At 35.9% G+C, this 19,991-nt stretch overlaps 1 protein-coding gene across 1 annotated transcript; it reads left to right on the top strand.

The window, feature by feature from the left end:
- Positions 1–8,777: 8,777 nt before the first annotated feature.
- LOC115422679 (translocating chain-associated membrane protein 1-like 1) lies at positions 8,778–18,124 on the top strand. The gene is made up of 11 exons (XM_030139137.1): positions 8,778–9,218; positions 10,111–10,171; positions 10,317–10,435; positions 11,641–11,757; positions 11,845–11,903; positions 12,581–12,665; positions 13,691–13,761; positions 14,060–14,164; positions 14,274–14,417; positions 14,543–14,703; positions 15,636–18,124. Exons 1-11 carry the CDS (start codon positions 9,099–9,101, stop codon positions 15,707–15,709), a joined length of 1,116 nt encoding a protein of 371 aa, XP_029994997.1. The 5' UTR covers positions 8,778–9,098; the 3' UTR covers positions 15,710–18,124.
- The last annotated feature ends 1,867 nt before the right edge of the window (positions 18,125–19,991 follow it).

Below are 19,991 nucleotides of genomic sequence, written 5' to 3'. Positions count from 1 at the left end.
ACTGGTGGAAAGGACAGCAGAATGTTACTCGAAGCAGGCCTGGCCATAAGCTTGCCTTTATATGTCACATATTTCTGTACAGCAATGAACCTCATAAACAGGTCCAGTACCAGAGGAATAAAATAATAAATAAATATAATGTAAATACAGTATATCCACTGCCTTCCTGAAACATAAATTCTTGAACTGAAACACTTTGAATTATGAATGGGCAATGTTACTATTACACTATAATAATAGCAATAAGTTGTAGCATAATAGTAATAATTTTATTACAGCTGGATATGGGACCATTTTTTGTTATCCTTACAGCACCACACAGACATAAAGCACATACCTAGGGACCAAAATAACGGAATAAAATATCCAAAAGTTAACTCAGTCACCTAAAATCTCCCTCTTTTAGGAAGTTTTGAAGATGTTGAGTTTGATTTGGCTGAATCATCTGGAAATATTTTCTTGCCATTCATCAAACAAATGTTCAGTATTATTATAATGTAGACTGTCACATTCTAAAACACATTATAGCTTCATAAATTTGAAGTATTACATTTTCCGGCCATAAACTGCTGAATAGTTAAAAAGCACTACGGTATTTCCATAGTATTTCAATAGTAGGTGGACGTATCATTTAGTGTATGCATTCTTAAACACTACCATAAGGCCGTAAAACAAATGTAAACTGACAAAATATCCCTCATTCTCATCTAAATCAAAGTGCTTATTGTGTTTGAAGTGAACGTCTGAACAGAACTGGAAAATTTAGCCCCGATTCACAACCGACCCCTAAATCCAACCAAAGAAAAAAAAAAAAAAAAGAACTGACTCTGTTGATCATTTCCTGTACGTAGCCTATGCCAAACATTACACAAACATGGAGCTAATGCTGCGTCATGTATAAAGGAAGTGTAACGAGTACAGCACTCAAAACATGACTGAAACTGTGTTAAAGGCCTGCTAACCTATATATTTCTATCTCCTACTGACCTCTAGTGGCCAAAACGTAGAAGGAAAATGAAATGATTTTTGACTTGCCTTTAAGTTTTTCAAGACAGTTTATAAATGGAGGAATTTACAATGCTAAAGCTAATTGAATTCTTGAATAGACAGCTAACGAATGCAAATAGAGGCCCAGATGAGAATTTAGCATAACAATAGCTAACTAGCTAACATAGCTAACAATTTAGCTAAAGCGGAAGTGCATGCTTTTTAATTAACAAAACATCCTTTTTTAATTTTCAGCATATTATAAATCAAGGGTTAGGAATTATACTCACTACTCTTTTGAAGCTGTTTTTTCTTTTGCTGCAAAAGGAAGATGTCTTTTGTCAAACTGTTGCGTCTCCTGCAGCAGTAGTTGTCCGGCCTGTTAGTCTAATGCAGGGGTGTCAAACTCACTTCTTTAAGGGTCATTCAGCCCAGTAGGACCTGAAGTGACCAGTAAAGTAATAGCATCATAACCTATAAATAATGACAACTTTTTCTTTTTGTTTTCGTGCAGTAAAAATATTAAATTATGAAACTATTACATTTACACACAAAAAACGTGAATAACCTGAAAAAAATGAAATTTGTAAGAAAAATAAGTGCAGTTTTAACAATATTATGTCTTAACTTATCATTTATACATGAGGATTACACACAATGTTACACAAACATTTGGTGACAAGCATAATATTGTTTCAAAATTTGGAGTTTGGTACTGAAATAAGAATAATTTCTCATTCAATTTCTCATTTGCTCAGGTCATTGTTCTTCTTGGTGGTTCTTCGAGGTTCAGCTGGACTAGTTTTACTTCAGCTAGTGCAGTTGAACCTAGAACCTAGAAAAATGGAGTTGTCACTATTCAGAGGTTATTTTGCAATTATTTTACTTTAGATCATATTGGTCTGTATGTGGAACCTGAACTAAAATGAGTTTGACACCCTTGATTGTTAATATCTTCAGTGTAATTTTTGCACTTCACAAATTCATCCTGTGGGCCAGATTGAACCTTTTGGTGGGCCTGTTTTGGCCCCCAGGCTGCATGTTTGAGACCCCTGGTCTAATGTGTGTATGTGACGAGAAAAGTACAAAAATAAACAGCTGTCACAAACTACCAAATTAGCTGCCACACAAGTGTACTGAAAGTACAGGATTTGTCTGACTTGTAGTGAAGCTGCATTAATGGAAAAAGGCAAGTAAAGTGTAAAAACCTTACATTTGTTGTTTTAGGCCTAAAGTATTTGGATAATAGAACCCAGTTGCATCCAAACACAGCCTATGTATTTTTTTTTTTTTTAGTTTTTTTTTGGGTTTTTTTTTTTTTACAGAATACCACTTTGTTAAATTTATGTTTTTTTTGTTTTTACCAGATAACTGTATGCATTAGATGTATATATACATGCTTTACCCATAAAGACTCAGTGCTACTTTTGTGCCAGTTCCCACATGATTTTTTTTCTCTCTACTTAACCTGTCTTAAGTGATTTATCACCATTTATTATAATATTATCCTCTGTATTTTGCATTTTTTAAAAATGAAAATCATGTATTTTTCCCATATCATGTAGGTCATGTAGATGTTCATAAAAGCTCAGATTAAAGTTGATTGTCATAATATCAGAAACAGAGAAAACTGAAGAAAAAGTGACTTTTTCTACAAAATCTATCATTAACTAAACATAAACCAAGTGTCTCCATCCACTGTCATTTATCAAACTCCATGGGTTTTACTGGTGAATCATTGCTGTAGAAGACGACAGTGTTTCCACGTTCACTGTGGAATGTGGAAACACTGCCTGCCTCTGAATGTCCAAATTTGTCATATCTGATGAACCTAAAAAGATGACAAACTGTATTTTACACCAATTATTTACATGTATTGATAGGATTAATGAATCAACAGGTATTAAACATGTTAGATCAGTAGATGGTTTTGGTCACCAGTGGATGTTTGGGTCTTTATGGGTTAAAATGTGAAGCTACATTTAGCTCTGTAATGTCATCAGACAGAGTTTATTAAAATGCCTGTTTGTCATTGCATAGTTATGCAAAGGGATTTTCAATCCAAATTAGTTTTCCTGCATTAATATTGGCCAATACCACACATTACAGATTCACTATAATGTGCTTTATAATCTGTACAAAATGCAGCAGTCTCTTTGGTAGGGAAAAACTTTGAAAGAAATGTTTGTTAGAGGAAAACCTAAAAGATCATGTGTACAAATATTTGCACAAAAATATATACAGAAAATGTACAATTGTATCATGTACAACAAATTAATCTGTATTTATCATCACAGGTAATTATACCTACATGAATCTGTAGTGTGGGGAAAGCTGCATCTAAAGGCTAAAAGTGAATTTTTAAGAGTGATAAGCCTGTAAAAATCCCCAAAACAGATTACCCTGTACTCTATCTGGGAGCATTTGGTTTGCAGAAGAATGACACATAGAATTAGATGCTGTAATTATTTTGTGAAGAGCAGTTGGTGATGCAAAATTCCCTACATCCTCTTAAAGCTGCATTATTTACATCCATCTACATACACCTATCTCTGATGTCATAAAAACATGCATTATTATCTATATGAGAATGAAGAGCTTCTAGACTATTGATTGATTGATCCTTTTTATTTTGAGCATGTGCAGAAGAAAAAAAAAGAACATCATGAATGTACAATATTTATATAAATTTACACATATACATATATACATTTACAAACATACATGCATACATAAACATACACCCTACATACAGTCGTGGAAAAAATTTTTAGACCACCCCTTCTTTTCTTCAATTTCTTGTTTATTTTAATGCCTGGTACAATGAAAGGTACATTTGTTTGGACAAATATAATGATATCAACAAAAATAGCTCATAAGAGTTTAATTTCAGAGCTGATATCTAGCCATTTTCCAGGTTTTCCTGATAATAACCAAAATCACTTCAGTTCTTACATCAATATCTATGGCATTGTACTGACAAAAACAGTGCTTTTAGGCATTCCGTGTTTTCTTTTCTGTCTGTTTTAGTCACATGATACACACAGGAGTTAGTACTTGATTGTATAACCATTGTTTTTGATGACTTTTGATGATCTAATAATTTTTTCCGCGACTGTATATGAGCCAGAAAAGGAGTGGGAGGAATTCTACTTATTTATACCCACCCCATTCTATAATTATATTTTGCTTAGTATAAATCTGTTCAGCTGCTTCCTACCAAACTGTCAATCAGTACTGATAACAATAACAGTAACTGATAATAATAACACAGTAATAACAGCAATAGCACCAATAATATCTAGTGTCATACAATCATAATCTATAGTCTGCCTTTTCCAAACTGTTATGTATTTTATCAATTAACCAACCAACCAACCATCCAACCAACCAACCAACCAACCAACCAACCAATCAACCAATCAATCAATCAATCAATCAATCAATCAATCAATCAATCAATCAATCAATCAATCAATCAATCAATTTATTACAAACAATTAAAATCAACAATTCATTTACAAGATACATTTTGTAATAGGACACCCCAGAAGCAGTCCTCAGTTTATAAATGGGGGCTCTTTAATATGTGATAAGAGACACAATTCACATTATAATCTGAATAAATTCAAATGTTCATCTCTACAGTATATTGTAAATACGTCCAAAAAAGCCAGAAAACTTTATTCTAGTTTATATAAGTCCTTGCTGTTTTAATTGTATCTTGCCTTGGTCTTTTGTGCTCTATTGTCCAGTTTGATTTATTTTTTATTTATTTTTCTTTCTGTTTCTCTATTTTCATTACACTTCAAATATCTTAGTCTTTGTGTTTATTTTGTTTCAGATATTTGCAATAGTTCTGTTTCACCGTTCCACAATGTCTCCTATGAATTTCTGTTTTACTGTTCTGTAATATTTTTCCATTCTTAATATGTAAATTTGCTTTGTGCCAACAACAATAAAAAAAGGAGGAAAAAGGAAAAAAATAATAAATTCAAATTCAAAACTACAAACATATTTTCAAATAATTGCCTGTCTACCTAAAGATGATTCATTTCCTTCCTGTTGTTGTCAGCATATTGCAATATTCTCTGATAATTTTTTTGTCAATAGTTATTTAACCCTTTCATGCATGAATTATGAGAACCTTTACCAATATTTTTTTCCTGACTGTTTTTATTCCTCCTTAGGCATGAAAAAAAAAAACAATGTGATAATTTTTTATGAACCAATCTTTCAAAGAAACCTGTATTTACTGATATACTGTGTGAAAATTATGAAATCTTTTTTTTTTTTTAAGATAATAGAGTATAAAGTATGGAATAGATTGAGGGAGGAGCACAAGGAGTGTTCAAACATAGGACAATTCAAAAACACTTATAAGAACATGTTTTTCATAAGAAATAGGGAAGAGGGTTATTAATTGTCACCATATGTTCACTGTTGTTTATGTACATATTTCCTTCCTTGAGTTAGTTATTATTTGTTTATTTATTAGCTAGCACAACTAAGAAAGGCATTGGTAAAAGATTATATGTGTATTTGTATGCTGTGTATATGTATAAACGTGTATATGGATGAATGAGTATGTGTGTATGTATGTTTGTGTGTGAATAGATATATAAATATAGAAGAGTAATCCTTCAGGAGTCTGGGTCTGCTTGAGGTTTCTGCCTGTTAAGGGAAGTTTATCCTCGCCACTGTCACCAGTCACAAGTGTCTGCTCCTGGAGGATTCTGTTGGGTTTCTGTAAATTGGCTTGATTTGGCGCTAAAAAAACAAAATTTCATTTGATTTTGATTTGATTTGATAAAGCATTTTGTGACTCTGTGTGTGAAAAGTGCTCTATAAATAAAATTTACTTACTTACTTAATGTAAAAGGAAGAGGGACATATATTATTAATAATATTGTAAGGAGAGGGGGTGGGATTAAATAAACTGCACTTCTTCCCACCCCTTTTCAGGCATGTTAATGGAATTATTGTGCTTTTCTTCTGACTAAGATTGTTATGATTCTTGATATTTGTATTATTATGTATGTTTTGCTAGTGCATACATGTTAAATTTCATTGAATGTTCAGAAATGATCTCCCTGAATACTTTTAAGTCCAAACTCAAAGTGCTGGAGATCAACTCAATGACTTGCACGTGTTTTTCATAGGTTGAATTGTCCTGTAAATTATTGTTTGTTGTAACTGTATGAGGTAATTGTATGTTGTAACTATGTGTTGTGTTTCATGCTGTCTCTTGGCCAGGATTCCCTTGAAAAAGAGGTTCTTAATCTCAATGAGATCCTTTTCCTGGTTAAATAAAGGTTAAATAAATAAATAAATAAATAAATAAATAAATTTTTACACTCAAGCATGTTACTGCAGATCCGGTTTATCTAGAACGACTCTTAAAAACTCACTTTTTTAAACAAGCATTTCATTAAATCTGTTCTGTTTACGCCTCAGTGAATTCATGTTACTGACTTCACTTCTTCCCTGGAGTCTCTGTGCTTTATCACCTCACAGGTTTTCCCAGGATCATCACCGTTTTTTCCCTGGATCTTCACAGGTTTTCCTAAGATCATCTCTGGACCTACTGCTGTGGTCCTGCCTCTCTCCACCTTTATCGTCATCACTCACTTATCCATATAGTTACAATAGTGTTTATTATACTGTTTTACACATGTTCTAGTTCGGTTATCTGTGCATGTGTTTCCACCTACCTCCCCCCTCTCCACCCTCTCCCCCAGTCTCTCTCTATCTCTATCGCTCTCTCTTTTTTCCTCCTTTACTTTCTCGCTTTAACCCCAACTGGCCAAGGCAGACGGCCATCTTTCAGGAGTCTGGGTCTGCTCGAGGTTTCTTCCTGTTAAAGGGAAGTTTTTCCTCGCCACTGTCACCAGTCATAAGTGTTTGCTCCTGGAGGATTCTGTTGGGTTTCTGTAAATTGGCTTAAAATTTGATTTGATTTGATTTATCTCCCCTTTATGTGAAGCACTTTGTAACATGTTGTTTTAAAAAGTGCTATATAAATAAATAAATAAATAAAATAAACAGCAAAGTTACAGTAATGGTATGAATTGCAGTGTATGGGATGATGCTTAAGCGTCCACTGTGTTGGCTGATATGGAACAACAGGGTGGGGAAGCAAAATTTATAATATTTTGAGGCAGGGATTGAAAGACAGTGTATAACCAATTAGTTTATTGAAAGTCATGAGAATTTATTTGCCACAAGAAAATTTACATAATAAAAAATGTTTTTATTCTATGTGTCCTCCTTCTTTCTCAATAACTGCCTTCACATGCTTCCTGAAACTTATGCAAGTGTTCCTCAAATATACGGGTGACAACTTCTCCCATTCTTCTTTAATAGTATCTTTAAGAAAGTCGACATTGCTGTGTGATGTTCTATTGGTAGCATGTTCTAAAACGCCCCAAATAGCATAATCCAGAGGGTTTAGATCTGGGCTAGAAGGCGGCCATAAACATGATTCCCAAAAACTGCTAAAGTTGGATTTGTTGCTGTTGTCAACAAGTGTTTTGGTGTTCTTGTGTAAGATTTTAACTTCAAATCATATTTTACTGCATTTCTAATGGTCTTGTTGTCTACCTCAAGTTCAATTGCCATTTTTCTCATGGATTTGGTTGGATCCTTTAGGATTTTGGATTTGAGAGCTTTAATAAAAGCTTTGGTACGTTTTTTGTTGCTTCCTCCACTTCCAGACTTTCTCGTAATAGTTTTGCTCATAGTCATTCTCTTCTTTCCATTATAAACAGTCTTTATGGACACTCCAACTATTTTTGAAATCTCCTTTGGTGTGACGAGTGCATTCAGCAAATCACACACTCTTTGACGTTTGCTTTCCTGATTACTCATATGGGCAAAAGTTTCTGAAAAGGTATGGATAATAGTGTTAGGTATGATTATGACATCAATATATGTTTGGTTTCAAAACAATTGACGTAGTGCCTGCTGAGAAAAAACAACTAAATGTTCATTGTAAATTTTGCTTCCCCACCCTGTAAAACAACAAAATCCATGAATATACAAGAGAACACCTTTGAACAGTTGTCCACTGTAGTGACCACTATGTATGAAAGGGTTAATTCACTATATGAGGGCGCTACAGGGTGGGGAAGCAAAATTTACAATGAACATTTAGTTGTTTTTTCTCAGCAGGCACTACATCAATTGTTTTGAAGCCAAACATATATTGATGTCATAATCATACCTAACACTATTATCCATACCTTTTCAGAAACTTTTGCCCATATGAGTAATCAGGAAAGCAAACGTCAAAGAGTGTGTGATTTGCTGAATGCACTCGTCACACCAAAGGAGATTTCAAAAATAGTTGGAGTGTCCATAAAGACTGTTTATAATGGAAAGAAGAGAATGACTATGAGCAAAACTATTACGAGGAAGTCTGGAAGATACTATTAAAGAAGAATGGGAGAAGTTGTCACCCGAATATTTGAGGAACACTTGCGCAAGTTTCAGGAAGCGTGTGAAGGCAGTTATTGAGAAAGAAGGAGGACACATAGAATAAAAACATTTTCTATTATGTACATTTTCTTGTGGCAAATAAATTCTCATGACTTTCAATAAACTAATTGGTCATACACTGTCTTTCAATCCCTGCCTCAAAATATTATAAATTTTGCTTCCCCACCCTGTAGGTACTTGTGCTATTTCCTCTCCTCATCAATAAAAATTATTGCAAGAACTGCCCGTTTCCATGCGGTCCGTGAAGGCACCACGGGCCTGGGTTTTCCTTGCTCCATCCATGGTTTTCCTTCTACGTCAAAGCCACTGGGCGGTTCATGAATGGGGCTTTTAAGTGGGAGGGCCCGTCTTCGGACTTTACCAGGCAGGGAAAAGTGGGTGTTGTGCTGTGGTGTTTGCTTTTGGTGCGATGTATCTTCATGACTGTTTTTAAACACATGAGCAGCGGTTCACTGAGCCTACGGACTGCAGCGGAGCGACCGGCCCCCAGCAGAGGGAACATCCATCAGCCGACAGCAGCGTAGCAGCCCGGGGGGAAGCTAGCGTCAGCCCCAGCTAGCGTCAGTGACGGCAGCCCGGAGCCCGAGGAGGGACAGCCGCGTAGGGGAGCCATGGGTTTCCGTAAGAAGAACAAGAGCCCGCCGGTGCTGAGCCATGAGTTTGTGATCCAGAACCACGCCGATATGGTGTCGTGTTTGGCCATGATAATCCTCCTCGGCCTGATGTTCGAGGTACAGTGTGAGTGGATGGGGAAGCTTGGGTTAGCAGAGGGATGCTAGCTGGTGCTAACTAACGCTAGCTAACATGACAGCAGCAGCAGCAGCAGCACTCCAGGGACAGTGCGCTAGCGTGTCTTTCTCCTTCCCTTCTCATGTGTCTCAGTGATTGCCAAAGGAGATGGTGAGGTGGCCCACTGGCACAACAAACAGGACATTTTATCAGCAGGCTAATGCACTGCCCCCATAGAGCAAATCAATACAATCATGTTGCCTTTTCCAATATAAGATGATCAGGTTTACAGTAAATGTCTGTATGACTGTTTTACACCTGATTATCCAGCACTTTGCTTCGACAGAAATCCTATAGCTTGTAATTATTGCAAGGAAAACATCTTCCACCTACCCCTAGCACACAAAAATAAACAATCAATTCTGTGTATGTAATCCTAGACCCACAAACAAACCCTTATCTGTGAAGATGGTCAGTGCTTACAATCAACAAAAAAGCAGTGTCATTTTTTTAATATATACCACAGACCCTTAGGATTCCCTTCAGCCACCTCCTGGATGTCCCCAGACCCCAATTATAACAGTCATTAAATTCAGGAACTGGCAGTGACACAGCAATCCTCATATTGCAAATGTGCATCCCATGATTGACTGCTTCACAGCTGTTTGATAAGACAAATTTAATGATGGATGAAGTTAGTGAGAAATCCTGCGTCCCTGCACCTGCTGGGAATGTACCGTGAGAGATGTATTCATAAATATGCAAGCATGTTATCAAGAAGCCTTCCATATTATGTTCAAGTCTAAATGGTGACATGGATGGGGAATCTATTAATACACATTTCCTTAAAGTCGTAACTTGTCAACTAATCCTGCATGTTTATGTTTATTCCAGGTGACAGCAAAGTTTGCCATCATGTTCATTACAGTCCAGTATAATGTAACACAAGTTCTTGGTAAGTTCTGATTGTGGAGAGTTTTATGACTGTGTTATAAGCAACCCATGCCAGATGTGTTGTCTTTCACCTGATTTCTGACTGAACGAGCACTTCACTTATCTTAATTTTTTTCCCTTTGTGTTTCTTGTTTGTTATTAACCAGATGAAAAGCACGACCCAGTAAACCTTTACCAGTACGGCCCTAAAGATGTGGCAACTGTGTTTTTCTACCTTCTTATCGCAGTCATCCTTCATGCCTTGATACAAGAATATATTCTTGATGTAAGTACAATATTTGCTGATGTTTTTTTTTGGTCTTGATGTTTTAATATGTATAATATTTTTAGTCAAAAAGCATCTTCAACCCATAAAGACCCCAACAGCCACTGGCGAACAAAACCATCTGCTGATCTAAATTGTTTAATGCCTGTTGATCCATTAATCCTACCAATACATGTAAATAATTGGTGTAAAATACAGTTTGTCGTCTTTTCATGGTCATCAGATATGACCCATTTGGACGTTCAGAGGCTCCGTAGTGAACGTGGAAACACCGTCATCTTCTACAACATTAATTCACCAGTAAAACCCATGGAGTTGGATCAATGACAGTGGATGGAGACACTTGTGTGATGTTCAATTAACCCTTAATAGGTAACCTGGGGTCCCAGCAGGCCCCACGTTTTTAATTTGTATGTTTTCACGCAGTAAAGGAGAATTGTACTTCACGCAGTAAAGGAGAATTTATTTGGAAAATAAAGCACAATTTTGTTATATTTTTTTCGTTTCATTGCTATCCTTTCATACTATAAGCAATAAAGTATTGTAACTGACTAAAAAATAACATTTTTAGATGTTTTTATCACCGTAGGTAACCTGGGGTCTAGCTGGACCCCAGGTTACCTGTAGCTGTGGGGGGCACCATGGTTACCTATTAAGGGTTAATAATATATTTTCTTGAAAAAGTCACTTTTTCTTCAGTTTTTTCTGTTTGTGATAAACATAACTTTAATCTAAGCTTTTATGAACATCATGATCAGAAAATTAAATATAGGAAAATACATGATTTATATAAAAAAAACCCACACAAAATACAGAGGATAATATTATAATCAATTACAAATGATTAAATAAATAGAAAAATTCAGGTGGGAACTGCCACAGAAGAAGCACTGGGTCTTTATGGGTTAATGTAATACACTATTGGACAATTTCTAAGGGAAAGGAAAGTAAAACATTAAGATTTTTTGCACCTATTCATCTTTTATTACATTTTATTTTATTACACTTCTTACTTGCAAGATTATATTCCCTTTTTTCAAATAGTGACCCAGTTGTTAAATTAAATACAAATATTCATGTACAGGCTCTGCAGTTTTAAAATAAAATGTGTGAAACTGAAAGCACAAATCACTTCTTTAGTTTGATTTAATATTTTTATGCGAAGAGCTGAATATCACCCTTAAAACCCTTTTTCTTAACTCCAGAAAATGAACAGGAGGTTGCACCTGTCAAAAACCAAACACAGCAAGTTCAATGAGTCCGGGCAGCTGGCGGCATTCTACCTGTTCTCCTTCATCTGGGGCTGCAGCATTTTAACAGCGGTATGAGGGTCAGCAGTCACAGAAGTATTGTCCTAGGCCACATTACCACTTCTCATGCAGTGTTTGTTTTGTTTTTTTTTTTAACAGGAGGACTTTGCAACAAACCCTACTTTCCTATGGGAGGGTTACCCACACACCCACATGGTGTAAGTGAATATATACAAAAACATTAAAAGAAAGTCAAAAGTAAAGCATCAACTGCTAAAATATCCTGGTCAAGCTCTGAAAATACTGGATCCCACATTTCACACAATCAACTTGGTAGCATCTTGTTGCACTTCTCTGCTGGGCAATGCCAGCATTTTCTGAAGTGTGTGCTTTCTATTTTTTCAAGTCTACAAGCCAGACCTGAGATAACCTTAGACTTTAAAAGTTCCCTTCAGCAGTGCTCCTCATGACTAGTAAGCTAAAGTGTCCGTCATCTCAACATTGAGCATCAGTTCTTTCAGTTCAGGTGATGATGCACATGTTCCCTTATAATTCCCCCTGCATTTTTCTGATTTCCATCATTTTTGCTAGAGTAACTCATCTGCTTTTTGGTGATAAACATTTTCATCTTTTCATGCATTATAATCTAAGTTTAATGTCAGGGTGTTAGCAGTAAGATGCACCTGTGACTTTTTGGATTTTAATCTAGATTTGTATCATAATCTAGATCCTGAAAGACTGTCGAAGGGCAGCTACATCTGCTCAGAAAACATTTTTGCCATTTTTTTTGTTGTGGATATTTGTAGGGTAATGTGTAATGTTTTACATGACATGTAAAACATCTGTCAATGATGATATAGGTCTTTTAACTTTACAAAATCCATTCTCTGCCTAGTTTTCAGGTCAAGTTCTTCTACATTTGCCAAATTGCCTATTGGCTCCATGCACTTCCTGAGCTGTACTTCCAAAAAGTACGAAAGGTAAGTTTGGTTTAGTATTTTGTGTAACTTCTGCTTCTGCTGTTGTCTTGGCCAGGACACTCTTGAAAAAGATTTTGAATCTCAATGAGCTTTATTAAAATAAATGAATAAAATAAAATAATAGATAAATAAAACCTACATTAATCACGTGTAACCTCTCATCAGATGGAGTGGATAAGAACATTAGTCATGTAGTTTAACCTCCCATAGTGTCATGAATGCTAATTTAGATTGAGATGTTATAATTATAATAGTTGTTAAAGTAAAAAGTGTTTATATTATGTATTAACAGCTTTACATTCTGTAACATGACAAGTACCATGGAGCGCCATATTTGTTGATTAATTTCCTTTTAACAGCCCTGCTCTCTCCATGAGAAATCACGCGATGACGCTGATCAATTGATCAGTTATTTGCCTTCTGAAAATCACAAAAAATGCCTTGTACTCTGGAGATTCTCAGGAAAAATTCAATGTGCAGTCCGTTTGTTTGTTAAAACATGTTTATTGCTGATAGAGAGCCTTATTTTACTTAAAATGATTGTTATATTTTTAATAAATAACACAATGACCCCTTGAAAGTGAATACTCTGCATGTATAGTATAAGGTCTTAGTGAGGAAAACTATTCATGAAACATGTTTTGTCTTGATTTAATATAAACAGTAAAAAATTTATTGAAATTGTGAATCGTCCATGACATGAAAACAGTCATGATATTTGTTTTGTATTTATGATATTTTTTTTTTTTTTTTTTTTACATATCACCCAACTGAAATGTACAAGTTGCAGATGTGTGGTACACAGCAGATAGACTATAGTAAATGATAAAACAGTTATTTTTTACATCTTTTTTTCTCTGGTTAAATTCTTTGAATAAAGCTAAGTTATGGGTTTTTGGATGATGTTTGCCTCATCCATCAGAAGTGTATTTTTTACATCAGTGTTTTCACAGTAAAAAGGCTGATATAGCTGCTAAAACGTGTTGCTCTTTTAGTTATAAACCCTGTTGTTTGTTTTATTACAGGAGGACATACCCCGCCAGCTCTATTACATTTGCCTTTATGTTGTCCACATCACCGGTGCCTATGTCTTAAAGTGAGTAGGATGAGGCGTTCCTCTTTAAAACAATGACAAAGTAATTTTTACAAATGCCTTTTTAAATGTATAATGTGGTTAAATTAAATCATTGTTGCCTTTTATCCCATGAACATAAGTTTTTCTCTTAGATATACAGTATAAAGTTGTCTCCTTTTGTTTTCATTTTCTTTAAACACTGATTTTTTTTTTTTTTTTAAAGTGAAAATATGGAAGTTACTTGTGTCTCTTAGTACATGATCGTATTTCATTCTTAACTGCCGTCCCTCTGTTTTTCTGTGCCGTCTGTTCTGTTCAGTCTCCACCGACTGGGCCTGGTGTTGCTGGTCCCTCACTACCTGGTGGAGCTCCTGTTCCACGCCTCACGCCTCTTCTATTTCAGCGATGAGAACAAACAAAAAGGGTATCTTTTAAAAGAAACATTTTGTTCGTGTACACAATGATCAGTACAGACACAATCCTCTAATTTTTTGTCTGAACAACCTGATGTAGTGTCTTCTCTTCTTTCACAGTTTTACTCTGTGGGCGCTGCTTTTTGTCATTGCCCGCCTCCTCACTCTCACACTTTCAGTTCTGACTTTTGGTTTTGGGCTACCCCGCACAGAAAACCAGGGCTTCTCCCTAGCAGAGGGCAATTTCAATGTGCTCACCATAAGGCAAGTCCAGATAACAGCTGACTTGAGTTACAGCCCTAATTTACCCATTGCAGTAAACCTCCTGTTGCAACTGAAATCACTTTACCTTTTTTTTTAATTCTTTATTTGTCTCCTCATCCCTGTAGGATGACTTGTCTGGCAGCTATCTGCCTGACACAGGCCTGGATGATGTGGAAATTCATTAACTTTCAGTTGAAAAAGTGGCGGGAGCACAGCCAGAATCAGGCGTCAAAGAAGAAGACAGTCAGCCCAAAGAGTAAGCCTCACAAAAGGGAGCCCACAAGGGGTGAGTTATGAAGACCCTCTCATCAGTCACCTACAGTGTATTGGGTTTTTTTGTTTACTAAAACTAAAATCAATATTTATCACAAAAGTATAGAATTTGACGATGTTCCAGATTTAAGAGAAACCTTCTAATGTTTTTGAGGTAAGTTCATGGGCTGCCTGGTCATACTCTGAGTAGTGACAGATATAGAATTTAAACAAAGAAGAATAAGAAGAAACATGAACTTGTTTAATGTTTCTATTTAATTTTCTTTCCATCCTTATGTATTTGTAATTATAGAGTATTTTTTTTCTTGCCCATTTTCAATTCTGTAACAGCTGCACTGAAATTCTATTCTATTCTATTCTATTCTATTCTATTCTATTCTATTCTGTTTGGTTCTATTCGGTTCTGTTCTATTAGGTTCTATTCTATTCTGTTTGGTTCTTTTCCATTCTGTTCGGTTCTGTTCTGTTCAGTTCTAGTCTATTCTGTTTGGTTCTATCAGTTCTGTTCGGTTCTATTCTATTAGGTTCTATTCTATTCAGTAATGTTTATGTTAGATGTCTGAATTTAACAGGTGTCCTTGAATGCAGCAGTACATCTGTTGGCATGTTTTCCCATTCAAAACTATGGTTTATGTGAATTATTCTGAATTCTTCATTCTTGTGTCAAACGATGATGCACTCAGCAGTATGAATAGAAGCAGCTCCTGTAACTAAACTAAATAAACACTTCAGCACAGACATTTACCTGCCAGCATTTCAGGACAGTCTACTCACACGTGATACTTTATGGGCGTCCCACTTGTTTTTACTTTGTGACAGGCTGTTAATCCATATTGAGCAAAATATCAGCATACATTTTATAGCATTTTGACATTGTGCCATTACACTACTGTTTTAAAACATCTAAATCCTCTTTCATTAAGGTTCTTTCTTCTGTCTTGTCAGGAGGCGCCGCCAATGGGGTTGTGAAGTCAGAGGATAAAACATCACCACGGGCAAGAAAAGCCAAAGCTTCATAGAGATGGAGAAATTTGGGAGGGAAAAAAAAAACTGAGTGACGCAGATTTGACAATGTGACAGAATGTCGTTACACAACTTAAGATTTTGTCTACTGCTCTCCAAAACAAATGTTAAGCGCACTAAGCAACCTTATAGAACTGTCCATTTGGGGTCGAGACTCCCGTTGAAAATGTTCAGTGTTACTGTCTGCTAAAAAAAAAAGAGATTTATTGTTAATTTGGGTTCTGTACAGATGGAACATTGGCAGGGCAGTGTTGGTTTTGATGCTTTAACAGGATAGATTTATCTATTCAAAGTGTCCTTTTATGTGAAGCTATGATCACTTGTCGGGTACTTTTAACTGACTTGATGTTCAGTAATTTGACATTGGAAAAGTTAACATCATAGTGACTTTAAATGAGGCCACTTAATGTATAGTGTTACTGTACAGGGGAACTGTACATGGTGTAATTTTAATTAAGGGCCTTATTCAGTTCAACTTAAAACATGCCACAGGCTCATGCCCCAAAATAAAGCCTTTCTTGCTCTGCAGGATATCGCTATGATATTCTACTTCAGGAACAGGAGCTGATCCTAAATTAATCTCTCCAGCAGAATTGTTGTGATATTTGGGTGTTTGATGGAGCTGCAGCAAGGAACCTGAAGCGTGTGCTTAACTCCTTGGTCATTTACTGCCATTGTTTGACAGTTTCTGCCTTTGAAATCCAACTTGTTACAGGATTGAGGCTGTTTTATAGGTTTATTTGCTTTCTTTTTTTTTTTTTTTTTTTGTAAACACTAGCCTGGTAATCGGCTTGACCCTTTTACAGGGACTCATCCAGGTTAGAGACTTACCAAGAGGAAGCTGTACTGTAACCTGCGATGCTGTACTGTATGCATACAGTTAAATCTTCATAATGGCATGATCAGAAACCCGAGCAAGATCCTGTATTTGAGGCTGCATTTCAGTCTTTTATATGGTAATGTCAATGCATGATGGTTTGAGGCTGAAGACTATTTGGCTAGATCCTATCTGTGCTGTTGAGTTTGCATCTCTCTCACACATCCCACACACACACACACTCGCACATTCACATATACAAACATACAAACACACAAGCATTCAGTGGCCTTTTTAAAACTGCTGCAAGAGGTTTTAGTTATTTATTTTTGTCATATATTACAGATAGTTTTTATTTTATATGCTTTGAAAAGCTATAACCAGCAAACACAGCGGTACATAACAACTGCGTTCAGTTAATCCAAACAATACAATCTTTCTTCAAGTGTCCTTATAACGTCAGTGGTTTGTATCACTCGTTAGGCTTGTGTTGTGTTCTGTTTGCCTTCTCTGTTCGCTTTCTTACTCTTGGGTATCAGGGGACAAGCTATTCACCACTTACACTATAAGTTACATCCCATGGTGCAATGGGAGGCGTGTTTGTGTGGGGATGTGTCGGTATGCCTGTGCACTTACAAATGTGTGTGTGTGTGCGTAAAGTATTGTTTTGCCTGCTATGAATGTTTGTGAATTAACTGGGCCTGGAATATGATAACGATGGCAACGATAGTGTTTATTACTCATCTCGTAAAAACTTATTGCCTGTGTGCAAAGCATGAAATGTGACAATCTGTTCATTGACTCCTGCCCTGTAGGTTGTATATCAAAATCACATCCTGTCCTTGGGTTCACTCTGGTCGGGCCTGTCTCTTCTGTGTAAAAACACTGAGCTGTGGTTAAGTGTATGTTCTATAGGTTATCGGTTACTAAATGCTTATGTGTTAAATGTCTCTGACCCTCAGATGCTCTATTCTGTGTGAGAGAGATTCTGTGATTTCTGTTTGCCAGACGTGGCATGATTCGTCCTTCCTGCTTCACCTTTTCAATGATCCTGACATTGCTATGGAGCACACGTATTGTACTGTTGGCCATTCTCTTACCTGTCATGGACCAAGTCCTGCTCTACTACTAAACCACTGTGCATGTGAAGCCCTGTACAGAAACGACTGTACAACCTGCCTGCAGACAGTTGGAGTCTGGAGTCTTAGTCTAGATCAGGGAGAAGATGAAGATGCCATTCATTTTTGCTCCCTTTAGCGCTCCTTATTGGGACTCAGGTGGTCTTTATTGCCCTGTGTCTGTGTTTGGCAGTGTCATAGGAGGGAAGGAGGAGCAAAGGACTTATGTACCAGCCTGTTATTAAACTGTCTCAGATGTAAGAGAAAAAAAAAAACTGACTTAACCCTACACTGTACTAAAATATGTGTCAGATTTTTAAGCTATTTTTATAGAGGGGAAACTGTTAAAATTTACTGTTGTTCAGTACACACGTGTGATGATTTGTTTTGCATCCATATTGATATGAATTGTCTTTTTATATAAGAATGAAGCTTGCTGGACTGTTAGCGTGGGGTATACATTGTGGTATGAGTGTAAAAAAATTTCCTTAGCTTAATGGTTTATTTAACTTCATGGCCTTATTTGAGAAAAGTGAACTCACTCGTACAACAGTGCTCTGTTAACACTATGCTGCAGGTGTACACTGCAGCGTTCACTTCACATGTTTATCAAGTGAAATATACCATCATAATGACACTTAATGTCACACACAAGCCGGTTAAATATATATGACAAAAAGAACAAATGGTCAGTGTAGTGTTATTTGATATGTTTTACTCCTGCAAGTGTTTTTCATTGGGTTCAGCTACCCTGGCCTGGATGCAGAATCACCACAATACATTCTGCAGAGTAATATTTGGCGCTGCAGTTCACAGCCCCTTTGGTTTTAAACACAATAGCCTCTATAATCCCACAGGATTGCACTTTTTTGCATACGTAATATGCATTTTGTCAGAGCACCATAACACTGCTCACCTTGGGCTGTATTTGCATTGGTTTTAAATGACTTACAAATTGGAATTGCTTGATTAAAAATGTGTGTATTTTGTAATTGTTGAAAATAAAATATACTGCATTTGAATTCACTGTATGGGCAACCTCTAGGTGGCAACAATCATTAGTGCATTTGACCATGATATCGCACAATATCTGATATCACAGAAAAAGGACCTGCACAGCAGAGACACATTTATTGTACCCTATTAATTCATTCTGCCTTGTCCTTAATTAGTTTTTTTCTTTTGCTGCTTGTTTGTAGATTGTTGCGGTATACTTTCCTTTCAAATATGTTGTCTCTAAAATGCTCTGATGGTATATTTATGCAAATTCTTGTGAGTTCTGTTCATTTTTCTTTGTCACTTTTTTTTTATTTCATGTTTGAATAAAGCTTTTGTTCATTACACAAACATCTTGTTCACATTTTACTGTTGACAAGTGGAGCAGTGAACCGATCTACAGAGGGAAGATAATGTAATTGGCTTTTTGGCTTTTTCACAAAATTCTCACACTTTCTTCAGTCACCTACACATTGCATTTTTGCACCTTTTCACTAAGGTATATATGTATTTATCAGTCAATCAAAGTTTATTTATATAGCACTTTATAACAACATGAAGACTAAAGTGGTTTACATCTAAAAGAATGATTAAATTATAAGAAACAGTTTTGTCAAATACCATAAATATGCATAAAACAATAAGACACAACACACTAATAAAAAAGGCCACAGATTAAAACCTAATGGTGTCTAAGTGCTAAGGGTTAAAAGCCAGTCTTAACAGGTGTGTCTTTAACCTGGACTTGAACAGGGGTAGGTCAATCAGAAATTATTTTTTTTCTGTCAAACCAGGTAAAGTTTAACAGCTGACTAAACAAAAAGACAGCATTATCTTAACACCAGCGAAGTTCATTTGTAGAAAGCACATCATCCCTGAACAAAAAGAAAAATATTCCTACTTTAAATATCAAACAAAATACCAATATATCAGAAAATTAATAAGGAGTACAAATACAATGCAAAGTCTGGCTCTTGCTACACAATTTGCCTATATTAAAAAAAGTCCTTCCACGCTACATTTGATTCTTTATGATTATATAACCTAGCCACTGTTAATATAGACCAGGGGTGTCAAACTCATTTTAGTTCAGGGGCCACGTTCAGCTAAATTTGATCTGCAGTGGGCCGAACCGGTGAAATAATAACAAAATATTATATAAATGTCAACTCCAAAATTTTCTCGATGTTTTAGAGTGCGAAAAGTAAAATTAAACAATGAATATATTTACATCTACAAACACTCCTTTCAAACAATGTGAATAACATGAACAAACTGAAACAATAAGGGTAATTTTCACAATTTTATGCTTCAGTTGATCATTTCCACATGTTTATTATAACTTAC

The sequence above is a fragment of the Sphaeramia orbicularis genome, chromosome 7 (genome assembly GCF_902148855.1).
Source record: "Sphaeramia orbicularis chromosome 7, fSphaOr1.1, whole genome shotgun sequence".
In the NCBI taxonomy this organism is placed as follows: domain Eukaryota; kingdom Metazoa; phylum Chordata; class Actinopteri; order Kurtiformes; family Apogonidae; genus Sphaeramia; species Sphaeramia orbicularis.
This window is presented reverse-complemented; position numbering and strand designations above follow the sequence as displayed.

Coding starts and splice junctions, on each gene's coding strand:
- LOC115422679 (XM_030139137.1), top strand. CDS start 9,099: ATGGGTTTCCGTAAGAAGAACAAGAGCCCGCCGGTGCTGAGCCATGAG. Junction 10,436..11,640: donor TACAAGAATATATTCTTGAT/GTAAGTACAATA, acceptor TCTTAACTCCAG/AAAATGAACAGGAGGTTGCA. Junction 11,904..12,580: donor TACCCACACACCCACATGGT/GTAAGTGAATAT, acceptor TTCTCTGCCTAG/TTTTCAGGTCAAGTTCTTCT.